Genomic DNA, 20,156 nt, shown 5'->3' with positions numbered 1-20,156 from the left:
AACCAGGGCCTAGAGTTGAACAGCATTCACCAGGTTATGGCATATGCTGATGATGTAAATTTAATAGGGGATGATAGGAGAACAGTAGAAATAAATGCAGAGATCTTATTAAACGCTTGCAGGGACATGGGTTTAGAAGTAAATGCAGAGAAAACTAAATACATGAAAGTGCGTCGGGACCGTAATACGGCAAATTGTGGAGGCGTTAAAATATTAAATAATGCGTTTGATAAAGTGGATACTTTCAAATATTTAGGATCAATATTAACAGACGAAAATCATATTCACGAAGAAATTAAATGTCGACTAAAAGCAGGGAATTCGTGTTACTATTCGGTTCAAAATCTCTTGTCGTCGCGAATTCTGTCGAGGAATTTGAAGCTTAAAATATATAAAACGATAATCATGCCTGTTGTTCTGTATGGTTGTGAAACATGGTCGCTTACTCTGAGGGAAGAACATAGACTGAAAGTATTTGAAAACAGGATCCTGAGAAGAATATTCGGACCCAAGAGGAACGAGAATGGGGAATGGCGGAAACTTCATAACGAGGAACTACATAGTTTATACGGTTTACCCAACATTGTTAGGGTCGTCAAGTCTAGGAGGCTTAGGTGGGCAAGTCATGTAGCTAGAATGGAAGAAAGTAGGAACGCTTTCAAAGTCTTGACTGGTAGACCCATAGGAAAACGACCCTTAGGAAGACCTAGGCGCAGATGGGAGGACAATATTAAGATGGATCTCGCAGAGATAGGAATACAAAGTAGAAACTGGATGCAATTAGCTAAGGATAGAAGTCAGTGGAGAGCTTTTGTGAACGCGGCACTGAACCTCTGGGTTCCATAGGCCATAGAGTTAGTTAGTTAGTTAGGCAGAGCTTCAACACCCACTTCTTGAATTTGACTGAATTATTTAGCTTCTTCGTGAAAACACATTTGAAAGAGAAAGAAACATTCCGCCATGTATTTATGATTGGCACTGTTTTACCCTAATATACCATTTTGTTAGCTGTGGCCCATCCTATTTATCATTATATGAAGTACCAAATTATTACTATCAAAGTACAACATTTCGCATCTTCTTATCGGAAATCAAAAAGAAAAAAGGATCATTGTTAACAGGCGTTCGTTTTTATCGTTTATAAATATACCATTAAGAAAAAGGAAATAAAATAATAATAAAAACACATTATCCATATTTAGCCCTACCTCATAAAGGAGTTCCACTACTTGGCTATCAAGTTCATCAACGTTAGCGTATTTGTAATAATCAATATGTTCCATCATATAAGTATGTTGGCATTTCCCTGGTTCCTTATAGAAACACTTCACGGTTGTTCCATCCACATCAAATGCTCTATCCCAGTTTCCTTTAAAATATATGGCGTTTGCTATGAAGAGTAAAGTATCTGGAGAAAATTTATCTGCAAGTAGAAAAACACATAATATTAAAGGGAGTATTTACTTTAGCATGGTTCGACATTTCGGGTATTTAATTCTACTATATTTCTAAAACTGCCCAGTTTAAGAGATGAGTATAAGTAGTGTTAAATGTAAGAAACCAAGGCAGTGCAATGTTGAAGCTCAGAGAATTCTAAGTTATAATGTTAAAGTAGCTTATGTGCCAAATTAAGAGTGCCATTAGCATTTGATTATGCTATTCTAATAGGTTTTAGTTTCCTCCTTGAATGAAAACTTCGGACCAAAACAGTCACCAGATACATTCAAAATCTTGTAGTTCAGAAATAACTTTGTAAAATGGCTATGAAAATACTTTTAATTCAAGAAGTCCATTGCGTAGAATAACAACGAACATAACAAAACTTTACGAACAAATAATACAAGAATAGTTATCTACTCTGCTACCATTTCTTGATATATATATATATATGCGTGAGACTTACTGGGTAGTAAGGACGAACTTAACTAAAGTTACATATCGCTCGGAAATTACATTTGAGGTGTTCGAGTAGTAATACTAAATTGCTCTGTGGCAGCTACTTCTCTGCCAATATGTATAGTTCTTGGAAGTCGTTAATCTTTCCGTTAGAAAATAGTTCCAAAATGAATAAACAATTAGTTTGACTGTTCGGAGTACATTTTCAGCAAAGAAGCCTTTGTTGAGTTCGCTGTGCCCGGAACACCTAATATAGAATGTAAAATAAAGTACTTCGTTTAACATCTTTTGGTTATATACTCTTTAGTCTAATGGGGACGGATTAACTATATAAATATAAATTAGTAGATAGTGGAAGAAAGTGAGTGCTGGAAATAGGAAAACCCACGGACACAATGTTGTCTACTATAAAAAATATAATATAATATGTGTGAGAGTCTGTGTGATAATAGGGCTGAAGATCCTATTTTTTAAATTACAAGTATGTATTATTGTAAGAAATTGATTGAGTATAGCCCATAATTATCTTAACTTCATAAAAAAAGTATAAACTGTTACCTGCAGTGACCAATTCTGGTATAAGTCCATGTGTAAGATTATTTATCCAGTTATTAATAATAGCTGCAGACTGGACAGAATTCGTAAAATTCACATTCTCCAAATCAGCAAAATAGTTCTTTCTTAAGGTGGCAAGATATTCCGGTTTGGCAATGAAATTATAGTTCAAAAATAACTTATTTCCTATATCTAAAATGTAGTATGGACTCTTTCTCTGAAATAAGAAAATAAACAAGTAAATGAAGATACAGAGTGAATTTAGTTACACATTTAAACGACAGAGTAATTGAAACAAGTATATCAGTATTTTTTAAGTAACTAGTACTGAAGTTTATCTTTCAGTAAATAAATAAAAATTAATTAATTAAATTAAATATAAGCATAGTTTTAGACTGAGTATAAACTCCGTGCTAAGTGTCAAAATGAATATGTTGAGTAAAAAGCCCAGAGTTTACTTCAAAACTGATGGGACGTTCATTCTTCTGGCGATTATATGAACTACTTCGACAGTGAATACTAGATAATCCGTTGTTCACTGAGCAGTATTAGGCACATAGGCCACATTTTGACATTAAACCGAACTTTTGATGTTTGGCACTTAGCACGGATTTAATTTTTAGCCTGCAATTGATTATTCAACTTTTCGGTGCCTTTTATTATAAAAGAATAGATAATTAAAACAGTGTACTACAAAAGCAGCATAGATATGGACCATACACATTAAACAAATCATGACTCTGAATGATTTATAAATTGCTAAATGTTTGATCTTATTTTTATCAAGGGAATGGCCTATTATTATAACGTATTTAAAACCCATCACAAAAGAAACTCCTGATGAAGAAGAAATCGCTGAAAATCTACATTACAATCAGAACATTGTCCACCTATCAAAAAACCTTAATAATCAATTTTCATCGTAAAATGGTACTCCAATAAAAGTCAAAATATTACAAACAATAAATTGAAATGCTCACCACTTACAGGATAAAGGGTGAATAGGCCTAGGTTTACATCCTTATAAAGAGATGTTCCTTAATTAAGGTTTTTTTAAAAAGGAAATTCTTCATTAAATAATACAGCTTTAGGCTATCTTTGTTAAAAGTTAATAAGTACAATGTAGTAAAACAGAATTTACTAAATTTAGCCCATTTTCAGGAATATCGAATCTCGATCATTATGTCATCGCTATCAGGCCGTCTAAAAAGTGTTGAGCCTTTGGAGGTCAAAGTTGAGAATATATTCATAATGTTATTTGATAATATCATTATGAAACCACATACACGCTATTTGGTTCGGTGGTTTCTGTCACTTTTCCGGCAACACCATAACCTCGTCGTTATAGAATGTGTGTGTTTTCTGGTCAAAAAAATATGACACCTGGTTTTCACATCTTCCTTTTGATGCTAACTTAACCCCGTTCAGGGAATTATGCAGAGTGGAAACAAATGATAATCTGACATACGGTGGATGCATTAAATCCTCCCAACCCAGTTCTCTAAAAAAATGTCGTTAAAATTGTATACCGTCTGGCATTGTCAGCGTGGTATACGACACCTTTTTCTTGACTGATTCCGGCCGTTTAATTTTATTTGCTAGGTGCACTCGCGGTATTTGTCGACAATACACTTCCTAGTCTATCATTCTGCCTCACGGCAGGAGCTCGCGATGTACGAATTGTTACCCTTCTAATCCTACCAAATGCACAACATAACCTTCCTGGGCATCAATGTGGGATTCACCACAGGCTGTGGAGCTTATCACTTTGAGCATGATCTTTCACATTGTTGTCGTAAATTATCCATTTTTCATAATTCGTGATCAACCACTTCAGAAATGGTTCAAATTCTTTACGTTTCAATAGGGATTCGCGCGCGGATCGAGTGAATATTTTTGCGTCAGATTATGTGGCACTCAAACGTCTAGTTTATTTTTGTAGTGAGCATTCCCCAAATGGCTTGACACTGTTTGGTGATGGATGTTGAAGACATTAGTGATGTTATGACTGCTTACATGCCGGTTTGCTCGACTCTGTCAGAATATCAATCAGTTTTTTTTTTTTTTTTTTTTGACCGCCCACTGCGAGGAGAATCTTGAACGTCGAAACAGCGACTGAACTATGTTTTGGCTGTTGGTTTTGATAACGTATCTTGCCCATAAACAGCACATATTAGTCTTTATCAAAATATAGTGAAATGTATCGCAGTTTTGAAGAAAGTTCGCCCATCTTCACGGCTGAATATCGTACTTCTAAGAATTCCAAAACTTTGCAGATCCACTAGCTTCAACTGTCAGTTTTCAAATGACATCAAGTCAGACCTACTGGGATTCATATACCCTGAGATATGGAACACTAACTGTATCTCAGGCTAATACTTTCTAGACTACCTGATATTATCAAAGAAAATTAAAAGTGGAAATTATAAAAAAAAATTAAATTGTTTTTTGTATGAATGGGAAAATTGGTCGGCACCCCAGAGAGTAATACAGGCTCAAGATCTTCGGAAATAATCTTCAGATATAGATTCAAAGCAGGAAAAGAATTGAACAGACCGGTGAATAGAGCTACAAACGTGGAAAGTCACTGAGTGTTATTGATTAAGATGTTTAGAGATAGGTAGGACGTGTCACTCTTGAGATAAACGTACGCGAAATGAATAGTATTAGTTGCAAAGGCCTTGGCAAGGAGATCTTTGTCCAACGAAGGAAGTAGGAGGATAATTTAAAGCTGTGTATTAGTAAAATGGGATTGATTTGCCTTGACATATGATAAGTCAGTTTACGGACTTGTATTTCCGGCAGTAAAACTTTGAGTTTCTTAATCCATAGAGATAGGTAATTAATTGCAGGAGGGGAGCTTTACTGTAAATTACTCTTCTAAAATCATATATGTGCGTAAGCAAATATATTCATTAGAATGATCCGATATACTTCTAATGGAGTTACTTCATTTTCGATTATATCTGCTGTAAATTTTAAGACTCTTTTCTAGCCAATAAATTTGCTTTAGTTATATTAGAAATGAATAAAATTCGAGCATGCCTAATGCTAATTGTAACGTCTTTTTCATTTCATCGAACTTGCTTGAAAAAAAAATAGTTCATAGACGGCAGAAACAAATAAGTACTTACCTGAAGAGAAAGAAGAAACCTCTGAAAATGAGCACGACTAGCTTCTCTATCGTCAGGGAGGCGTAGAACTTCCTGTAATTCTTTCGCTGATGATCCAGTTGCTCCTTCATATAGCATTGCTAATGCTGCCTTTATGCTCGCTGGGGAAACTATTACATTACCAGCTTCTGCTTTGCTTAATTCCTATACATACAATGTAATAAAAAATTAATGCATATTTTGATATTTTTTTTAAAATGCAACATACATAAGAAAGTAACATAATGGTATATTTCGTTTTTTTCTTTTTTTCTTACAGTTATTTTGAAAAATATAAAGTGACTCGAATTTGTTCCGAGTGAGTTGCAGGTGGTGAACATTGAAACTGAAACACCTGGTAGAAAGCCATAATTTGTATTTATAAGCCATAATTTTCATTGGCCAGTACAGCAGCAACGCGACTTGGGAAGAATTGATAGAGGTCTACACCGTTTGCGGAAAGATTTTCAGCTATTCCTCTTGAAAGACATTGACAAGTTCAGCACGTACACGTGCTGGAGGGAAACGTTTCTTCATTCGATCCTCTAACAAATCCCATACACGCTCAATAATGTTGAGGTCCGGCGATTCAACGGGCCATGGCAGATGTTCAACCTCATTGTCATGCTCATCGACCCACTCAGTGACAAGTTTAGCAGTGTGAATCCTGGCATTTATCATCCTGGAACACTGCACCACTGTCTGGAAAGAGTGATCGAACCATAGGGTGTAAATAATCCTCCAGAATGTCCCTGTAGTCCTTGGCAGTGACACGACTCTCTAGAACAATAAGGGGACCCAAATTCTGCCACAATATTGCACCCCAAACAATCACGGATTCGCCTGATACCAAGCAGTTTGGGTTGTATAAATCAGAGAAGCTTTTCCAGAGAAACACTCTCTCTGTTGTTGGGAAAACACTGTAGCTGAACTAATCCGAGAATATTACACGTTTTAGGTCATCCAACGTCCAGGTTTTAGATCATCCACTGAATCCGCTTTGCTGCATTTGTGCTACTGATGAAATACTTCGGTATCGTAATTCTGCCATGGATGTTGGCCTTATGCAGGTATCGGCGGATTGTTTTCGTGCACACACATTCCATGAGGTGTGTATTCATTTCTGCGGTGGTTTTCCGTTTTCGTGCAACAAATCCCAGTCAATGTCCTGACGTCCCTTTCAAACAACTTCCGTTTTCCCTTGCAGTTGCTTCTGCTCGATGTGGTTCGTCCATCTAGTTCATATGCACACATCACCCTAAATACTATAGCTCGTGAGACGTCAGAAAGTATTGTAGTTTTGGATACAGATGCATCTGGTAGACGCGCTTCTACAATCTGCTGTCTTTTGAAGTCGTATATGTCCCCCATTATACTGCTTTACACATCCGATTTGAACTACTGGAGTGACTACTAATGACCGCACACGTAACTTATTGCCCAAAAGTACGGTATAAACTACCATATGACTGGTGAGCTCCGCGAACATCTCATGTTACTTGCGCAGGTGTTTGAGTTTCAATATCCACAACCTGTAGGTTACTATTCTGCTGAAGATTACCTGTAAAAGTTCCACATCAAAGTAATTGAACCTTCCATGAGCTCTTGTTCTGCTTCTTATGTAGAAACCTGTTGCTCCATTCAAGCTTAATCCAACCAAAAAAACTGCAAGGAAAAGAAGTACTATAAATAAAGAGTGTTGGTAAAACAAGTGTTTTAAAATAGTATCTTTTCTCTTAATTCTAAGTTACTGGCTATGAAAAGTGTGTTTGTGCTAGGAACGTTCGTTTCTCTAAAAAGAAAGTTGACAGTTTCACTGGCGACACGTTAAAAAAATACAAACATCTTAAGAAAATGCAACTTAGCTTAACGACATTCGACCACTTTTAACCTGGAACACCGTATTGTCGCGGAAGTAAGGAATATGACGCGTGAAATGTTATCAGAAGAATGATGGACTATTCTTCCTGCAGTCAGCACTAAGTTGCGTTAGAAAATGGAAGAGAAAATCTGCACGAGACTCGCTGTTTCGAAAGTAACCATATGTTTAATGTTGTTCAATTCTGGAGATTGAGTGGACTAGAGAAAATATTGAAGTAATTTCCCTGAAACAGCGCCTGGACAGGACTGGCTGTGTATTGGCACACTATCATCTTTTAGTTAGAGTGCATCGTCAGTACCATAAAATGTACCTAGACATAAAATATACGCATAATTCGTTCTTGGTGAGTACCCTAATAATAGATATAACAAAACACCAAAGCGCCCCACATATGCAGGGATCCTCCGCCGCTATGTTTGACGTTAGGAAGTTCCCGAGTGATATATCCACAGTTCTGGGTCGAAGTGGATAATGGCTGTAGTAAGGAGGTTAAGACGGATCAAACTCTTTGAACTAAAAATTTATATTTTAACTTTCTGTCACAGATAAAGTTATAGAGATGACATACGAGACCTCAAACATAAGGCGCGCAGTTTCTTTCACAGATAAATTATAAATAAATCAACATTCCTTACGGAAAACTTTACCGAATCTATTGATTTAAATTTGCGTGTGCTGTCAGCAGTGCGGCTATATAGAACGAGACCTACAATTAAAGACGGATCTGAAGCGCTGTAGCACGTTAAGTGTTCCCACCGGGATCGAATTAGTATCAAAGATACGCGCGCTACCTAGCTAGATAATAGACTTTTGGGGTTGAACCTCGCAACTAGGGAGGGGACCAGTAGTGGTACATTATGTCATTTTTATGCATCTTTTATTGGTGAATCACTTAGGATATGGTGTCCTGATGTTTGCGTGTAATGCATAGCCTTTATTGACTATAGTACATATGATTTATAATAATAATTAACATACATAGTCTATAATTATTTCTTTGTAAACTACGCTTAAAAATTACTTAATATGACCAAAAACAAGTAAAGGCCATTAGTTTTCTTGGGGTCTTCGAGTATAGTATGCCCTACTATTCTTGATCAACTAACTCTATGGCCTATGGAACCCGGAGGTTCAATGCCGCGTTCACAAAAGCTCTCCACTGACTTCTATCCTTAGCTAATTGGATCCAGTTTCTACTTTGTATTCCTATGTCTGCGAGATCCATCTTAATATTGTCCTCCCATCTGCGCCTAGGTCTTCCTAATGGTCGTTTTCCGATGGGCTTCCAGTCAAGACTTTGAAAGCGTTTCTACTTTCTTCCATTCTAGCTACATGACCTGCCCACCTAAGCCTCCTAGACTTGACGACCCTAACAATGTTGGGTAAACCGTATAAATTATGTAGTTCCTCGTTATGAAGTTTCCGCCATTCCCCATTCCCTTTCCTCTTGGGTCCGAATATTCTTCTCAGGATCTTGTTCTCAAATACTATTCTTGATCATAGTACAATTAATTATTGTAACATATAATTATAGAAAAATATCAACAACAGAAATATTAACACTGTACCGTAATACATTTTATTCAGTTTTGATGTAAAACTTATGTATTTCGACCCTACGTTCATAATCCAGAACGCGAGCTACCCTAACCAGATTGAACCCCTCTGGATCCATTATTGGTGTCCGTTACACATAAATCCGGCCTGTTGTTGGAAACTAAGAAAAATATTACTCGTCAGCCATCTCGTTTTCAGTCATTTACAGTCCATATTTTATGTTCTTGGTAACAGTTTCTGACGCCGCGTCGTTGTCGGCGGTGATTACAAGTTTCGAGATAGTAAACGGGCTGCGGATGTTGAAGTTATACAGGTCTCGTCAGACTGTGATTGTAGAAATACGCCTTTTTCAAATGGTGGTTAAATTCTGCAGTCAACGGTTCTTTGTGACAACTCTTCGAAGTTCATCTATCCTTCTTACCTACAGAGGATTTTTCTCCACTATCCCCTTTCTCTGATGATGTGTTGCCACGAATCCTGTTATCACTTTTGTTACTGTTTCTCTCGATCATTGGCAGCATGGACATCAATTGACTGCGCATCCACAATTTGCTGTGTTAAAAATCGAGAGGTGTCTGTTTCATCGCCATTTTTTTTCTTTTTAATACATGAATCCGAACTACACAGGCTAACTAGCGTACCACTCACTATATCACCCAACAAGTATTAACGTAAGACATTCACAATGCTTGAATTAAGTGTTAACAGCTTACAAATTACCTGTTGTGGTACATGCATGTTTCCATTATTTTGATAACTAAATAATTCTATAGACTGTGTAATCCAAGGGTTCAATGCCATACCCACAAAAACTCTCCATTGACCTCTGTGCTCAGCCAATTGAGTTCCGTGCTATTATTCTTATTTCTGCGAGATCAATCTTAATGTTGTCCTCCCATCTATGCCTAGTTCTTCCTAATAGTATTTTTCCGATTGGATTTCTAGTTGAAATTTTGAAAGCCTTCATATATATTCTTCCATTCTGACTACATAACCTGCCCACCTGAACCTCTTAGACTTAATGACTTCAACAATGTTAAGTAAACGACATAAATTATGAAGTTCCGAATATTTGCCTCAGGATTTTCTTTTCAAATACTTTCAGTCTTCGTTCTTCTTTCAGAAATGAAATGAAATTAAATTAAATCTTTAAGTTTTACATTCCATGATTATGCCGGCTAGCTAAAGGAGACGGTGATGGTGAGAAATGAATGAAATGATGGAATGAAGAAAGTGGGAAGAAACGGGAGAATCCCTAGGAAACCTATGCACACAGTGTTTGTCCACCACAAAGTTCACTTGGCGCGAGCTGGCATCGAACCAAGGACCCCATACACCAGAGGTGAAAGCTCTACCACTGAGCCACCGTAGCCCTTTGTTCTTCCTTCGGAGTAAGCGAACATGTTTCACAACACGCATAATTATGGTTTTATATATTGTAAGCTTCAATTTATGTATTTTGATAAGTAGCTATTTGTGCATATTTAAAGTAGGACCTATTCCTTCTAGTCGATAATAGCGAGATGCTTTGGTGTTTAATAAATCTTTCGAGGGTTCCAAGGAAGGTTTCACATCTGATTTTTGTAGATATTGTACTAATAAGTGTTCCTGATGGGAGTTTTTGTGGTTCGGGTCCCCCGTTAGGTCCACGTCTTACATAGCCTCGGTGCTGAAGAGGAACGCTTAACTCTAAACAAACCAATTTTACTTATGTACACCTTGTCTCAAAAAGGTTGAGCGCATTCTTTATTGGTGTTTTGAGGCAAAAATTTTCTAAGTCCAGCTTCGGGTATCTTCGGGAAAAAGTAAGCCAGGTTCGAACCTCCAAGCCAGCCTTTGCAATCGGGAAAAAGTTTGCAGATGTGTTTTTCTTCTTTTAAATATAATAAGACTTGTTACCAAGTGTTTAAAAAAGCAACATTGATTGAAATACTTAATGATACAATATTTCGAAACCTTGCACGTGCTTGTTTGTCATTTAGCTCTCTATACGTAATGGAGCATTTAAATACGTTAAAGAATCTTTCCATATGTAAAAGAATGCTCAAAGTTAAGAAATAGAACATAATTATCGCCTGAGTACTAAAATAAAAGTCAAAGTAGAACAGAAACAGCGTTTGTAATGGATATGAATGTCATAATTATCTTGAGATCCGTTATATATCGCTAGAAGCTTAATTCTAGAAGTCGTTGTGTTGGCTCATTGGTAAGCTGTCGGATTTCAAATCATAAGGTTGTGAGTTCGAATCCTGTCTGGGTCAATACTTTTTTTAAAATTATATTTTCCGCAATGCATGAAAAATTATATAAAATAATTATATTAAAATACATAAGTTGTTTATATATAACATAATAATTGCAGAACATAGTAATTATTATGTTTAAAATATAACATCTGAAATAATTTTCACAGTAGGTCGGTATTATATATGGGGATGTAAATACAAGTTAAGAAACTCGTTCAATAGCAATAAATAAATCATGTAGTGTATTTATTTGCAGCTATTTGTCATATAGAGAGTAATTCTCAACATTCATAATATAGAATGTCATTTATGTTCTTGAAAAGTTATTCGATGCATAAACAGAGGGTATAAACAGAGAATCCAAAGTCGGAACGCTCGCAAAAAAATTCATGAACCCCAAAGGTCACGTGAGCAGACTGGAATTGTCCTTATGAAGCATGCCACAGCAGAAAGTCTTTACATAGATTTTCAATTCAATTCCTGATATATGCTTTTGCAATGTGGAAGTGGTGATGCCTTGAGTCGCCCTCTCTCGCTCGCTCGCTCGCTCACTCTCTCTCTATTTATACAGAATATAAAAGTGGATTTATGTGTGTGTTTCAACATAATTCTGATATATCTAGAGCAATTTTAACTATATTTCTTACAGTCTGGAAAAAGAGTACTGTCGGGATACATATCAAAAATGCTAGAAACGGGTCGATATTATTATTGAATCCATAGTTTCGTGGTCGCTTAGGTGAATAGCTCTACTTTCAATTCAAGTCCAATTAAGCTCCCATTAGCACCCAGGGTGGTTACGTAGCGACATAAAGATATCGAAATCAACCGATATTAGAATCGAATCATAAGTTTTCAGCGCCGCTAACAGTGCAGCATTTCCCATTAGTCCACATTAGTCCCATTGCCTAGAGGGCAAAATATTTGCAGAGTGCAAATTTTAAAACTTGAATAATATTTTAATTTTTTCCGTATGAAAAAGTTAAAAATCATGAGCAAATATACTATTTCACGAGCAATCCTCTTTTACTATTCTAATATGTTTAATAATAGCGTAAGAAATGTAATAGTAATTCAGAATATGTTTCACAGTTGTTATTTTTTCTTACATAGTTGTAGCTGTAGCATGTAGTGAGTGGAATTTAACTGTAATTAATTCACTAATTAACCATATTCGAATTAAGTTTTATTTTTAAGTTCGGAATGAAGGGGCGGAGAAATATGGAGTTATTGGGGGCACCGAGCTTTTCTACATTTTATTTTCAAGATCTCCATTTTTCTTTTGTCATTTGTTCCTAATAAAAAAAGTTCAGTCACTTTTGGATTGTCATAGGATAGTAGGAGTTGGATTTTGGGATGCAGCCTGTGAGATTCTAGAGGAGCTAACTGCTTGAAAAAGTATTTTTGAATCATCTGTAACATATGAAATAAGGATATGTATCATAAAAAATTGAAAGTAACTATGTCTGCGTAATCATCACGGTCAAATTGCAAAGGCAAATGAATTGACGTTTGGTATATAATCAGGCTCCAATCCCAACTGGGAAGTTATCATACGCGTGTCACTTTCATTATAATACATATCCTTAGGGGGAGTAGAAGTCCGAATTTTTGCGAAAAATTTAGTATCTCACAAGCCGTTCAACTGAGAGCTGAAATTCAGCATATAACTCTTTATTAAAAATAAAGAGAATATGCCCTGGCATTTTTTAAAATTGTCTTTTATGAGCGGGGGGACGGGGGTGCATTTTCTATATATTGGAAATTGGTAGTGGGTTGATTTGTAAAAATAATCGAAAACGATTGATATTAGTTGAGAAAAAAATTGAGTAATGCAAACTAAAGTTCTTTTTGAATTTTATACCCACTGCTTTCTATTTATAATTGCTGAAGCTGGTGTTTAATATATGGAGCGTTCCGAGCATAAGGCAATCAAGCCATAAAGTTAGAGAAAAATGACTATAAAATTTGTATTCTAAACTTAATTACATGGGCATTTCCAATTAGTACGGCATGCTTAATTATATAGAAAATTAGTTTCTCTCTCTCTCTTTTTTTTTTTTTTTTTTTTACGTTGGTCTACTTTTCCTTGATTCGAAACTTTTAAATTTCACCCTATTTTCTACTGAAATGTGTCTGTAAGGCAACAAAGAAATAATTACATATGATAAATTTAAATTCATTTTAATTCGGAAGATGAGAAACACTTTGCCATTATATATCGTAAAGGTCAGACCCACCAGTATTGTAACAAAGAGGTGCTTGAGCCAATGACGGTAGAAATTCAAACTCCGATAAGTGATAATTTCACAGTCTTGTTTTATTACAAGTGTAATCTCTTTAGTCAATGGAGAGGAGGACGTGGGTCATCGGTCAGAGTTGATGTCGATGGGTTTTGGTGGGTCGGAGTTGGTCGCAATGGTTCAGAGTGGTTCATAGTTGGTGGTGGGCCAGAGTGGATCACGATGGTTGATGGGTCAGAGTGGGCCAATGGGTCATTTGGGTGGTGGGTCATAGTGGGTCATGGTGGGTCGTGGATCAAATTTTCATTGACCCACACCATCTCTGGTTAAAATTGTACTAAAGATAAGAGGCACCGAAGATGCATGTCGGCTATTATGCTCAAATTTTGCGCATGGATAGTACTCCACCAGAAAGCAATAAATCTGAAACGGTTCACGGTATGACCTCCTAGAACTCGAGATGTAGGGGTTTGTCTGATTGGCTAAATTAAGACGTCAATGATTTATCCTTCAACAACCAAGCTTTTTATGATCGTTTCCGTGGGGAAGTCAGAACAACACGTGCCTAGTAATCGTAATATTGATAGTTCGCGTTCACCCCGGGGTATTTGTTTTGTGTTTTTTTGTTTCACCTAAATATAAACAAATCACACATATAGGCATTTTAACATATTTTGGGAGAGTAATTTTGTGGTTCGTTGGTGTTTCATCGCGTCTCTGCCGCTGGTAGTAAAGTTTTCAATATGGAACTTGGGCCATCACGGATCGTCGCTGCGGGGCCACCAATTTCTGGCGAGAGGTTAATAGTTGACCATCTGTAGTCCACCGACGCTTACAGCTTAGGGTAATGAACGATGTCCTTGCCTTATAGACTTCATGACTACCGACGTCGGCAGTCAACTAGCTTTTAGTATTCCTTTACTAACCATCTATCGTTCATGTTTGTACACGGTGTTGTCATAATAATAATAATAATAATAATAATAATAATAATAATAATAATAATAATAATAATAATAATAATAATAATAATAATAATTATTATTATTATTATTATTATTATTATTATTATTATTATTATTATTATTATTTGTAGTAACAGTAGTATAATTGATGATAGAATAATTATTGTCTATGTATTGTCTAGGTAGGACTACACACAGGATTTGGCTCGTTTTGGTTCGATTTGACTCTAATCCGAGTCGAGTTGGAAGATATTTTTCGCGCCGAGTCCAAGAGTAGACCTCAAAGATGTCTGTTTCGAGTCGAGTCGAGTTTCAAAGAAAAGTCGTTCGTGCCCATCCCTACTAATGAGAGCTTAATCGGAGTTAAGCGAAATTGAAAGTCTCACTATTTATCTAAGCGACCCCGAAAACTATGAATCTAATATCGATCATTTTCTAGCAATCTTTTATATGTATCCCCCTCCCATTCACCATAGATAACCCGACAGCACTCTTTTTGAAACTATAAGAAATGTGGTTAAAATTACTCTAGGCCAGTGGTTCTCAATCTAATTCGTATCACGATCCCCTTTTATCACACGCTCTTGCCAGCGACCCTTTTATAATTTGTTTTATAATAAGCTTGTGTGGGATTTTTAACATACCTATTTCTATAATAGTAGAATCCATTTTTTTTGTTTATAGTGAACAGTGCCATGGAAAATCATTGCCCGGGGCGAGAGTATAGTACGATGTCACCGTATATATGAGTGACGTCGACAGACTAGCTACGAAGCGCCACCATGGTTGGCACGAAGCTCAATAACATTTTCAAAATAAACCCTACCTTTCCTTAATTTTGAGCACATTTTATTACGTTTTTCCTTCTATTTTACACATGTGCACATGCACTTTCCTAACTTGAGTAACACACTTCCTCCGAAATGTGTGGCCCCTCTTCGGCGCCCGGCACTGGCAGTGGATACAGTAACTGTAATATCTATATTCCCAACGACGAAGGTGCTGGTTCAAGATGGATGTTAAACTCCTTCATTGAAGAGGCCATTAACGTATCCGATCTAAGCCCACAACTTCTTGACCAAATAATAGAATGATCATGCGACAAGTCTTTGCAACTGGTTTTCTGTAACGAATACTTGGACAAGTTCTGCCTGATGAGGAGAGAAGAATATCCTGGTCTGGTGATTGCTGCTTTAAAAGTAATAATTCCATTTGCTATATCGTACTTGTGCGAAAGTTTTTTTTTTTTTTATGGTAAACATTAAAACAAAGATAAGAAATCGCTTATCAGTTGAAAACGGCTTGATAATATTCGTCATGAAGATTGAACCGGGCATTGCTGCACTAAATTACACCATGCTTAGGTATCTCATTAGGTTTTAATTTTAATTGTATTTCAATGTGCAGGTTTTGTTTCATGTGTATTTTTCTAGTATTTCTATATACAGTTCTCATTAGTTTTATATCATACCTCTTTGATTTAAATTCATTTTTAAACAACTCTACCAACTAACTAACTCTATGGCCATATATCGTATAAATGAATGCAAAGTTTTTGTTTACATATTTTGAAAGAAAATTACTTCGCAGCATAAGCGGAGTTGGGAATCGTCTGCTGGGGGAGGGGGCAGATTTTTGGTCGGTCTCGGAGCTGTCATTTCAGGAATAAATGTGATCAGAAGTAAAGATGGTGAAGTTGTCAAAAAGTTGGGGGGAGAATGGCCCCCATAGCTCCGCCCATGCCTCGGAGTTAAAGGATTAGAAAACCCTGGGTGGAGCCACAAAAAAAAAAAAAAAAAAAAGCCCAAAGCCGTTCCGAACTTACTTAGGAAAATAAGACTGCCTGTATGGTTTACCGAGTGTATGAATCAATGGAAGAGGATACATTTCTGCCGTTTTTTTTCTTCCCACGACCAACTTCTCCAGGTTTTACGGCTTTTTGATAACTTGCTGAAATTGTGCTAGATTTGGGCAGGATGCTAAAAGCAAGATGCTAGGTGCTAGAGACATGCAAATTATGCTAGATCTAGCATCATTATGCTAGATCTGGCAACGCTGTTCCCCACAATAGGCGTGTCGTGCAAGTAACCAATCACACGTCAGGTACTAGCTTTTACCTATTGCTTTCTTCTCACAGCTCAGAACATTGGTAACTATGGATAGACGTACAGCAGTAATTACTTTATGGGAGTTGGAAGGTTATTCTGCAACTGCAGCTAGCAGGCGAGTAGGTGTCCCGGCCTCTACAGGAAGGCAATGGATTCGGAAATATGGTGCTACAGGTCAGACTGGTAATTTACGATCTCCTGGTCGTCCGCATGTGTCAACCGAAGCCCAAGATGCGAGATTAGTAAACGAAGCCCGGTTAGACCCACTAAGGACGTCTAGACAGATAAGGGAAGCTTCTCTCTTTCCTGGTAGTAAGCATACAGCTCTGCGAAGGCTTCGTCATGCTGGGTTACGTGGCCATGTTGCTGCCGTGAAGGAAAAACTCTAAGACGACCACAAAATTTACCGTCTCGCGTTTGCACAGGCGAATGTGGGTCTCAATTGGGAAAACGTAGTTTTCTCAGATGAATCCATATTCACAACATCAAAGGAGGGACGCCGTTTTGTGTATCGTCCGAGAAGCACCCGATATGACCATGGATATGTGGCTGCTTGCAATCGCAGTGGCCATGTATCTATTTTATGTTGGGGTTGGATTTCCAGTCGCGGAGCAGAACAGCTTCATAGAATTGAAGGACATCTGGACAATGCTCAGTACTTAGACATGGTAATATCATGGTGCCATCTGTTTCAGCCTGATGGTGTAATTCAGTTCCAGCAATACCAGTCGCCAATACATAATTCCCGTGTGGTTCAGGAATGGTTCGCAGGGCACCCTGAGATTGATTTAATCGACTGGCCACCTCGTGGAGCAGACCTCAATCTCATGGAAAATATGTGAGCAGAAGTGAAGCGTACTCTAAGGGAAAGTTGGCCTGAGGCAGATCCACCAAGAACTCAGGATGACCTATGGCATCTTGTTTCCGAAGCATGGCTGGAGGTAGGGGAAGGAGATGGATTTGTCACCCATGTAATAGATTCCATGCCCAGAAGAATGGAGCGTGTAATAAATTCAGAAGGGTCTTGGACACAATATTAATGACCCCGCCTTAACTCCCGAAAACAGCCCTTTTCAGGGCTACCTAAACGCTTCTGAAAATATTTCTAGAAGTAAACCACTCCTTGTATCCGATTTCTGTGCAATCCTACTAACAAAAGAATGATAATTAGCTGTAGGCTTTGAACTCAAGACCTCTTCAGTGGCAAGTCCGTACTCTACCAGTGAGCTAACATGAACACGCAAACCTAACCTGAAGAAACACGACTTTCAATTTCTGGTATTCGATGACAATGATGCTCATATACTTTGCAAATGTTGTATTCAACTTGGGATATTCTGCAACACACACACACACACATAAACAAAGCGAAAGAGAGAGAGAGAGAGAGAGAAAGAGAGAGAGAGAGAGATGAGTACACAAAAGCATATTCAACGTATTCGAATGAGACTCTAAGTAACGACATTCCGTTCTAAAGAGAATTTGTGTTTCTTCCCGTGACGTTAAGGGGATCGGGAAAAGCTATGTGTCTTGAAGCAGGATACGACTTTGGATACTCTGTTTATACACTTTCTATATCCGTAGGAATATACTGTATTTCACGAATATAAATAACATACTGTAATGAGAATATTGAGAAGTTAAATCTGTATGACAAATAGCTGCAAATAAATACACTACATAACTTATTTATTGCTATTAAACGATTTTCCTAACTTGTATTTAACATTCTCATATATAATAACGACCTACTGTGAAAATTATCTCAGATGTTATATTTTAAACATAATAATTACTATGTTCTGCAATTATTATGTTATATATAAACAACTTATGTATTTTAATATAATTATTTTATATAATTTTTCATGCATTGCGGAAAATATAATTTTAAAAAAAGTATTGACCCAGACAGGATTCGAACTCACAACCTTATGATTTGAAATCCGACAGCTTACCAATGAGCCAACACAACGACTTCTAGAATTAAGCTTCTAGCGATGTATAACGGATCTCAAGATAATTATGACATTCATATCCATTACAAACGCTGTTTCTGTTCTACTTTGACTTTTATTTTAGTACTCAGGCGATAATTATGTTCTATTTCTTAACTTTGAGCATTCTTTTACATATGGAAAGATTCTTTAACGTATTTAAATGCTCCATTATGTATAGAGAGCTAAATGACAAACAAGCACGTGCAAGGTTTCGAAATATTGTATCATTAAGTATTTCAATCAATGTTGCTTTTTTAAACACTTGGTAACAAGTCTTATTATATTTAAAAGAAGAAAAACACATCTGCAAACTTTTTCCCGATTGCAAAGGCTGGCTTGGAGGTTCGAACCTGGCTTACTTTTTCCCGAAGATACCCGAAGCTGGACTTAGAAAATTTTTGCCTCAAAACACCAATAAAGAATGCGCTCAACCTTTTTGAGACAAGGTGTACGTTGAGATGGGTGGAGAATTCGACTTTGTAACTGTGACAATCTTCTAACTGGATAATAATAATAATAATAATAATAATAATAATTCGAAACAGATCTCGTCAGTAATCTTCCAATGAGTAATGTGCAAAGTTACATCCATCTTCGATCCTAAACAAAACGTAATCTCTCGATGGTCGTAACGCAGTTTGACATGCCCAGAATGCTTTGTATTGAAGACGAAATGAAAACATGAAGTTCAGCACGTCATAGAGTTTATGATCGAGTGCTGTACGAGGAAAAACTCAAAAATGATACTCAGTGAATGAGCTTTATTCAGAACGTGATTAGTACTAATAATGTTTTGCAATAGACTTAATTGTGCAAAGATGTCTGGTACTAGAATGGAATATTTAAGGTCGTTTCGGTTTCCTTTCACAGAATTAGGTCTTTTTCAGACGTACTAATGATAGATCACGCATATAGTTTACACCTGCCTGTGGTTGTTTTCCCGGAATGAAATATAGGTCAGCCTGATAATCTGAAACGGAAATCTTTTCACTTCGCAATATTTTCGCAACATTCACCATAAATGCTCCACTCATATTCAACATATCTATCAAATGATTATGACGTGATTAACGCATTACTTTATTTTTTTTGGGCGGAAGGTTAATGTGGGAGGAATTCTGTTAGATAATTTGTCCGAATAATTTTAACAGCGCTAGTTTAATTATTTCCAATACAAAAGTAGTTCAATTTAATGTTAATAATAACAGTAAAATACTTTTAAAAATAATGTTTTTATAAATGAACTAAAAAGATTAGTATTGCAGAATGAAAAAAAAAAAAGGCATTTACATTAAAAGCGAGCGGTCTTCGTAACATTGAATATTAGGGAAGTTGTACAATGCGCTCGCTAAGACTTTCTTATTTTCGATGATTTCTTTAATAAAGCTTTTCTTAAGAAGCCAATAAGTGGTCCCGTGTAGCGTAGTCGCGAACGCTTTCGCTTTTGGTGCGAGCGGTTCTGGGTTTGATTCCCGGTGAGGACACTCGGTCGAAAGATGTAAAAGCTTTTTTTCTTTTTTTCAAGCTAGCTATCCTAAGTGAGGAATCTTAG

General features: G+C 36.8%; 2 protein-coding genes across 2 annotated transcripts in view; one reads left to right on the top strand and one right to left on the bottom strand.

Moving 5' to 3' along the window:
• Positions 1-20,156, top strand: part of LOC145686080 (constitutive coactivator of peroxisome proliferator-activated receptor gamma-like) — a 180,699-nt gene that overhangs the window by 64,446 nt on the left and 96,097 nt on the right. The gene's annotated exons all lie outside the window — the stretch shown is intronic.
• The window catches only part of LOC145684550 (uncharacterized), a 108,661-nt gene that overhangs the window by 35,847 nt on the left and 52,658 nt on the right, over positions 1-20,156 (bottom strand). The window contains exons 10-13 of the mRNA XM_081756945.1: positions 7,165-7,268; positions 5,586-5,768; positions 2,455-2,668; positions 1,209-1,423 (exon numbers count right to left, since the gene is read on the bottom strand). Coding sequence (XP_081613071.1) covers positions 1,209-1,423; positions 2,455-2,668; positions 5,586-5,768; positions 7,165-7,268 — 716 coding nt within the window. The remainder of the gene's footprint in view (positions 1-1,208; positions 1,424-2,454; positions 2,669-5,585; positions 5,769-7,164; positions 7,269-20,156) is intronic.

The sequence above is a fragment of the Thermobia domestica genome, chromosome 5 (genome assembly GCF_964235325.1).
Source record: "Thermobia domestica chromosome 5, izTheDome1.hap1.1, whole genome shotgun sequence".
NCBI classification, from domain to species: Eukaryota; Metazoa; Arthropoda; class Insecta; order Zygentoma; family Lepismatidae; genus Thermobia; species Thermobia domestica.
The sequence above is the reverse complement of the archived record's forward strand: the minus strand, read 5'-3'. Positions and strand labels throughout refer to the sequence as shown.